An 8521-nucleotide genomic window follows, 5' to 3' on the forward strand; every position below is an offset into this window, starting at 1 on the left:
CATGGCTTTTGCTCTGAGATGCAACTAAGAAAATGTCAGGAAAATCCTACTGGAACTGCTGAACTTTATTTGTGAATAATCAATGACACTTTAAATGATGGCAGGTGTGTAATGTCTTGTATTTGACATGAGTTTGAATATGATTTGTTAATTCTGAACACAGCCACATCCCAAGTTATAAGAGAGTGTGCACACTTATGCAACCAGGTTATTGTAAGGTTTTATTACAAGATTTCAGTTTGTTTTTCCATTGAATTGTTCACGTTATAGGTCACATTAAAGGTGTAAAAAGTTCTGACATGATTTATCTTTGTCTAATTTTTTTACATCACAAAAACCTGCCATTGTAACTGGGGTGTGTAGACTTTTTATATCCACTGTATAAGGTATGTGTATGTGGTCCAGAATAGGTAGGCCTGTGATTCTTTTTCTGGTAGACACAGGATATGAAACAAATGCAGATGACGCAAACATGCTACTGAACAGCACCATTTAGTAAATACTGTCTCATCTACCAAATTATTATTATTTAGTTTTTTAAGTTCAATAATTGCAACACACACGCACACGCGCACGCACACACAAGTGTGTCTCACTATCTTTGTGGGGAAACAAAAAGATATGTCATTGACATAATGCATTCCCTAGCCCCTTACCCTAACCTTAACCATCAAACCTAAATGCCTAACCTTAACCCTCCCCCCCCCCAACCATACCCGACTCTAACCCTAATCCTAAACCAAGTCTTATTCCTCAAACAGCCCTTTAACGTTGGGGACCAGCATTTTGTCCCCACAGCTGTCAGGACCCCATAAGTATACTGTATTCCCAGTTTTTGGTCCCCAAAATGTAGTTAAACCTAATACACACACACCACACACACACACACCAAACCACACACACACACACACACACACACACACACACACACACACACACACCACACCACACACACACACACACACACACACACACACACACACACACAAAACACACACAAAACACACACAAAAACACACACACACACACACACACACACACACACACACACCACACACACACACAGTACAGCATACACTATCAGGCCATAATCTCTCGAGAAGGTGGCTTCCCTCCTAACAGGAAGAGGAGTGTCATTGATAACCTGGCACAGGATGTGACTTCATTGGATGTGGCCTATTTGTGAGAATTATAGTGGAATGCTACATTGATTTTTGACTCTGTACATTGCAGAGTAAGGAAATCTGTATTAGATAGGATTGAATAAATCTTAAGTGATCCAACTGGGGAATAGCCTCTGAGCAATAAATACTATCGTAGATAGGTTTGCAAGTGCAGTTTGGCTCTTGTGTATGTGTGTTTATAGGGCCATGTTTGTGTTCGTTCACTCTGGTGTTGATTTGCTCCGTTTGTGATCCAGCGATATGGTTGCCCAACTTTATTTAGACAGAATAGCCTCTGCTCTCTCCTGATATCATCTGGGACAGCAAAACTGTTTTCCCTCTGCCTCTTTTCTTTCAGCTGCTACTCTTTGACTCTTTCACATTTTCCTCTTCTCTCTGTTTTTTTTGTTTAGGCCAAAGTGGTTTATAGTGAGACAAGGGGAGCTGTATTTGTTTGAGGATTTGATCAAACAAATTTTAAATTCAGTATCTTTGCTTGTCTTTTAGTAGTTTCTTTTGTCCAAATTGTTATCTTTGAGTAGCGTCTCTTCTGCTTTGACTTCTCTTAGTGGAAGAATAAAATGCTTATCTTTATATGCAATTGGTCAGGATGAGTAAGAAAGAAGAAAATGACTGACACGATTTAACAGCTTTTGCAGCTTTATGAACTACTTATTTTAATCCTGGTACACTGAAGTTATTTTAAGCTGCACACCATATTTGCCTTTTATATTATACAAAGATGTCTCTACTTAAAACAGCAATAAATAATTTTCAGCCACTTATGAGCAGCAATTTGAGCTATAAGCACAACATTGACATATTTTATATATATAATTACACCTTATTACAATAAGTTGTTGTGTGCAAACATTTGCCTGTTTACATTTGGATTCATTTTTCTGTCCAATATTTACTCTCTTTTTTAGCTCTGTTTTTCTCCCCACATATCATAAATAATTTTTTTAACTGAAAACTGCTGACTGCTGTGATTGGAATGTGGTTAAATAAGAGCAGTGAGAGTGAAAACAAGACAGTGGTGGGGGCGATAAAACCTAAATAATAAGCTAAAAGATCCTTAAACACTCCATAATGTCGCTGAGTGACGCCTTTCACATTACACATTTGATCTGTTGTCATTGTATGAATATTAAAAATCACCTGTCTGTCAGATTCAAAGGCCACTGCAGACAGAAAGGTAGAGCATCTAAAGTTGTGATGGAGAGGACAGAGAGAACAGTTTTGACAGTTGACCTGTACATAATCACCATGTAAATCTTTCAATTTTTAATCAAATACCTTAACCTTTTCATTCCTCTTAATGCTTTATAGGAATTATAGGCAGATGCACCCCAAAAAATCTCATTCTGGAGTCTCTATTCTCTTTTATTTTTTATTTTCTTTCCTCCTTTTCTCCGACGTCTTTCCATTTTTGTTCTGTCTCTTTTGACTCTCCATCCTATACTTTTATCATTTATTTGTCATGTTTTTTTCCAGTCCTCCTCTTGGTATAAGTGTTACTCTGTGGTTCTTGTCATCACTGCCTCTCTTTTCTCATTCAGTCAACTTTTCTGTCCTCTCCTCTCTTGGACGCATTAAATTCTTCACCCTGTAATGGTACTAATCGCTTAGTTTATTAGCCCAAAATTTACCTCCACGTCTCCTGCGTGGAGCTCCATATGTGTGTTAGCATCATTTAAGTATCTGTTTCTGTGAATGAATTGCTTGCACAAAGTTTAAGAATCAAGTACATGTACCCTAACATGTTTCACAAAAAGGTTTGATCTCTTTTTTTTTTCTCCTCTTTAATCTCATCCTCCACTCATTGTTGAATCGGGTATGCTTGTGTCAAATGTGTCAATTTCACCCATTTAATATCAAATCCTTTGCTGTAGAACCCCCAAATAGTACATATTTCTTGGCATATATCCAAAAATGCTGTTTAAGTGCCTTGAGTATGCAAATGTTTTTTAATTAGCTAAGTGCACTTCAAAGTCTTTCTCTTATGAATATGCAACATTGTATTGTATCTTTTTTTCTTTTCTCTCTTGACAGCCATCTGTCTGTGTGTCTTTGATGCACACCACATGTCTTCCCTGCTGTTCAAAATGCCAACACACACACACTTCCACACAGTCACACAAACACTTCCATATACAGGCTTAATGTATGGAATGCATTTTAATGTTATACTTGCATCTCTTTAACATAGACCTCTGCCGCGACCCAAAAAGAGCTGTTCGACTTAGATGACTACAGAACTACTGCAGCTCGTTACAGTTCATAATTTGAATACCATCACCCTGCAGAAGACTGCAAAGGTAGAACAAAGGCCAAACGCTTTAAAAATGTCTATAAATAACTATAGACTCGTTTAAAGCGTTTGGCCTTTCATTTGCAGTCTTCTGCAGAGTGATGGTATTCAAATAATGGGCTCTGAACTGTAACTGGCTGCAGTTGTTCAGTAGCCATCTAAGTTGAACAGCTCTTTCAAAAAAAGAGCTGTCAAGGAGTTGAGATGTGCTGTAGCACATTGAAATGTGTATCTGCCCTGTCCTGACTCCTAGCCACTCCATCATTCTAACCTCCTGTTGATTTTTTTTTTAGTCTTTTAAAAAACAGCCATGTTTTTGTCACCCCTAACTTAGACAGGTAGAAAATTCTAGTGGAGCTCTGTTCACTTAGCCCTGTGCCCTCACTTCCATAATGTTTTTCATCTTACATTGTGCCAACTTTCTCACATTCATCACTTCCATCATTTAGCCCTTCTTACTTTTGAAAACTAATTCATATTTTACTACAAAATTTCGTATGAAGGTCTCTTTTCTCCTCTCTTTGCCATGCTCTCTGCCCATACAGGCCTCAGGAAGTGGGTGTGTAGTGTGTCGAGTTAGCTTAGGGGAGAGAGAGAGCGATAGAGAGAGGAGGGGAAAGGGAGGATACCGATCAAAATAATAAACAGCTGTGTGAAAGAGTGGGGTGAGTGGCCAGAGAGAACGAGAGCAACAGAGCAAAAGGAGAGAGGGATGTGGACACCAGCCTGGGAAATTGTGTGACCCCCGAACGGAACAAAGAAGCCAAAGAAGAAACGTAACATTTTAAGAAGTTTTCTCAGCCCTGAAGGGGGAGAGTGAACAGAATGACAAACGCATCAATCTCTCCTCATTCTCAAGACGCAAAGAGAAGATAATCAACAGACATTTGACTCAAAGTGGCCAGCGAGTCAAACTCCCTAACCAGGATCGCAGCGCTGAGTCTTGAGGTAGCTCCCTGCGAACATGTGGCTCCAGAAAGAGAAGAAGGCATTCTTTGACTAAGTGGCCCAGTCATGGCAGTGATTAGAAGGGTGTGATAGAGCGAGACCAGACTGGGGCTGGAGACCTGAGGGGCGGGTAGTAAGGCAGCAGACACTGAGGTGACTCTGTTTCTCTGAGCCTGTTTAGTCAGTGGAATGACAAGGGAACGATGTTCTGCTGGATCTCCTCTTGAACTGTGTAAAGTTGTGTGACTGGAAGGAATAGAGAGCTTTTTATCTGAGTAATTGAGAGCAAATGCTCCCGCCCTGCCCTGGGTTGGACTGCCGGACATCGTGTAAAAAGATTCCTTCATGCCCAGAGGGGAAGTGAAAGAAGGATAGCATATCAAAGTTGAAGGAGGGAGCCAGACCTGTCCTCAGCCATTCAGAGGTTTACATCAGCCGGCCCGTCCCTGAAGACACAAACCGTTATCTACACTTTGCAGAACTCCACCCAAGATTTGTTGGATTTCTGTCAGAGTTTTAGTGCCACATAACTGGCCAGAGGAACTCAGCTGTCAGCCTCCAGCCTCTCTACCTTGTCAAACTTCCACTGGCACCAATCGTCCCGTTAATCCTAGTCCCAGCTCTGGAGCATGACTGCAGGGTAGCTGTCACCCCCTTTCTCAGCTTGGCTGCCTTTCCCAAGAGGATGCTACGAACATGTGGCGGGAGTGGGCGAGCACACACACTGCCATGCATGCACAAATGCTGCCGAGGAGTGTGTGAAGTGTGTATATTGCCTGTTTTGGGATTGCACCCCCAATTTGCCCCTCTTGCATTTAAAGTTTTTACAAAAGCCAGATTTCTCTGTGGTTGGATTCAGGTTTGTTCGTACTTTGGATTTAGCATTGATCCGAGCCCTGAACTTGAAGGCATCTGTTCTGACCGTATCCACTGGAGGACTTACCTACAGTACCTGTGCTGACTCCTTGCCGACCTTCCACCTGTATGACATTAGAGAACATGTAGGCACTGGAGGGAGCGGGAGGAGTCTGTGCACATGCTCCAACATGATTGGCTTGAACTTCAGCTTGCAGGAGCTGCTCAGAAAGCTTGAACAGGTATACATCTACTGATATTAGGATGCATTTTTGATGAGAGCTTGCCTGCTGTGATTGTAATGAGGTTGATTGAAACACTATGAACACAAACACGGTCAGCATTCATTCTATCTCCCCTTGTGTTTGTAGTTGTCAACCTAATGTAGTGAGCTTTATGAGGATGGAATCATTAAATGGAATAAACGGCTCTGGCCTTTTTTACTAGTTATTAGAGAGTGCAACCATGCAGAGAGAGAATTAGTATACAATGAGACCAAGAATTAGGCCCAATTTGTCAATGCAAACCACAATTATCATGAAAAGGACAGTGAATTTGTGTGTATTTAATTTAGCCACAGCTTAACTTTGTGTTTAATGCTTTGATCCTTCACAAAGCTCTAAGTTGCACTTGTAACTTCAGTCACCATGGGAGAGTTTGTCACATCCTTTCTGCGCTTTAACCAGCCCATAGCCAACAACTCTTTATCACTCATTACAGTCTGCATGACATTTAAAACCCATTGATCTTTCTGCTGCCACACACACACACACACACACACACACACACACACACACACACACACACACACACATGCATGCTGATTGAGTCAGTAGCTGATTTGCTTTCATAAATGCAGAGATGTTTTGACTGTCTTCGCAGTTAGCCTAAAGCTAAAGGCTTGCTTGTGTGTGAGTGTGTGCATGTAGGTGTCTGGAAGTTAAAGAGCTACATTTGAGATCCTTTACCAGGACTGAAAACCCCATATTGAGTGAATTTATCTCAACAACACCTCCTAATTAAAACATGGAACAGTGGCAGAAAATAGCTTTTTGTTGCTGATACTGTGACTTGTGGCACACAAATGTTGTTGTTTTTTGTAGTGTTTGTGTATGTGAGTGTTAAAGATCAAGAGACAGAAAGTGATCCATAAGTTAAGTGCCCCACGATACGTATTGACAAACATTAACCAGTGGCTCAAAGTAGTCTTTCAGTGGGTAAAAGGAAATTAAAAGGGAGCTTTGTAAATGAATATGTGTCTCTGTATGCCCACACACAGTCATGAAAACTGATAACAGCCACTGTCCCATCACTATATGGCATGAAAAGTGTGTGTGTGTGTGTGTGTGGTGGTGTGTGTGTGTGTGTGTGTGGTTGGGTGTGTGTGTGTGTGTGTGTGTGTGTGTGTGTGTGTGTGTGTGTGGTGTGTGTGTGTGTGTGGCCAGTATTACTACTAGTGGAGAAGAAGTGCTTCAGAAAAAGGAAGCACTTGGATATGACTTGAAACATGGCCAGTTGGCTTAGTGACAGAATTAATGTCTTTCACTCTGTGTGTTCTTCTGTCTGTCTTTCTTCTATCTCTTTCTTCTTCTGCCCGTCTGTCAGTCTCACTCTCTCTCTCCCTCTCTCTCTCACTCTCTCACTTTCACTTTCTATTATTCTACTGTGACCTTTAAAAGGCATTTGATTTGTGTCAAAAAGCCAGCGGGTGATTGTCCTTGCAGATCACAGAGGAGTGATTTGCTTCAGCCTTTGTGAAATGGCCATTGGCATTCAGACATTTGCAGCACTGTTCCACGGATGACTGTGGTAATTGATAGTTGTTTTGTGTGTAGTCTGATTTTACTGTAGCTGGACTGTATTTGTCCACCAAAAAAAACACAGTTCAGATAGGTTTGGTCGCCACAGTGTTTCTCCCATGTGTTGTACCATATTCTTAATCTTGTGCTGGTGTGTGTGTGTGTGTGTGTGTGTGTGTGTGTGTGTGTGTGTGTGTGTGTGTGTGTGTGTGTGTGTGTTAATGTTTCTTTATAGTATTTTTATTTTATTGCATATGATCTACATTAGTATGTAACTATTTGTCACATGTGTGCAATTTGGCTGGTGATGAACAGATATTTTTTTAGGCACCAATTTGTGAAAGCTGAGAACACACAATGGTTGATCATCTGTTTTCGTAATTGTTATATATATTTTTTAATAATGCAGAAACTAAAGGAAAAGGGCAACAACATTCATTTTCAAAGATAAGGCAGTTTTACAGTAATTGTAAAATGAAAGGGTTGATTGCATACAGTGATTTCCAATCTGTATTACAACAATGAGGAGGATACACAGGCAACAACTGCAGCCACCCCAGATATAATAACTATATATAGAAATAGATTTCTTATTACTACCGTTGTAGGTTATAGGTCTCGTGATACTTGTCTTATCTACACTCATTTTGTCCCAAATGCAAATTTGTCTTTGTGCTGCAGGCAGTGTTACACTTAATCCATATGGTATTGAAGTATTTTCTTCATCTGCAGTTCAAATGGGTTGAACACAGAAAGAGGGAGAGAGAGAGAGAGAGAATGGAGCAGTTTTACACATCTAAAAATAAAATATTTGACAGAATCCTCTGCTTGCGTCATATCCCCTTGTGGTTCCACCCTCACACACTAATGCTCACACATAACCCTTTGAGATGTGGTTGTGTAATAGAGCTGCCTTGTTAAGAACACACACATACACACACATGGAAAAGTATTACTTTGTCACAGTATTGAATGTAGTGGCCTCCTGCAGCGACACCCACACAATCACAGTATTTTGGAATAGCACTGCAATACACTAGTATTGTATACTTTATCCCAGCATACAATTAGCAAAGCTTGCTTCGGTGTTGCCCTGGTACAACCTAATGCAGCATTAGTAAGAAGGCAGATATTACCTTAGGACTTGTTTGTGGTTGGTGTGGGCTTTCGAAGTCAGTTAAAGGGTGGAAGTTAAAATCTTATTAGTCAAAGAGTTAAAAAGTACCTCGAGGCCATGTCATGAAAATATAAACTTCTCTGCCCTCTGGCAATGTTGTGTGCAATACACTGTCGATTCCCTTAAGACGAATCCTTGCAACAAAATCCAATATTATTTTCATTTCATAAATAATCAGGTGTCACAGCCAAGAACAGGTGATGTGATTTTGTTGTCAATTTTCTTTACTGCTGCCCTTGAATGTAAATTGGCTCAGACACTTCCC

The 8521-nt window shown here is 40.5% G+C and overlaps 1 protein-coding gene across 11 annotated transcripts in view; it reads left to right on the top strand.

Annotated features, from left to right (window-relative positions):
• The window catches only part of utrn (utrophin), a 185434-nt gene that overhangs the window by 100490 nt on the left and 76423 nt on the right, over positions 1-8521 (top strand). The window contains exon 1 of one of the 11 annotated variants that reach the window (XM_032542260.1): positions 4181-5522. The exons of the other annotated variants lie outside the window; for them this stretch is intronic. Coding sequence (XP_032398151.1) covers positions 5472-5522 — 51 coding nt within the window. The 5' untranslated portion in view covers positions 4181-5471. Of the gene's footprint in view, positions 1-4180; positions 5523-8521 lie in introns of those variants that run through there. 11 annotated transcript variants of the gene reach the window in all.

Source organism: Etheostoma spectabile, chromosome 18 (assembly GCF_008692095.1).
Source record: "Etheostoma spectabile isolate EspeVRDwgs_2016 chromosome 18, UIUC_Espe_1.0, whole genome shotgun sequence".
In the NCBI taxonomy this organism is placed as follows: Eukaryota; Metazoa; Chordata; class Actinopteri; order Perciformes; family Percidae; genus Etheostoma; species Etheostoma spectabile.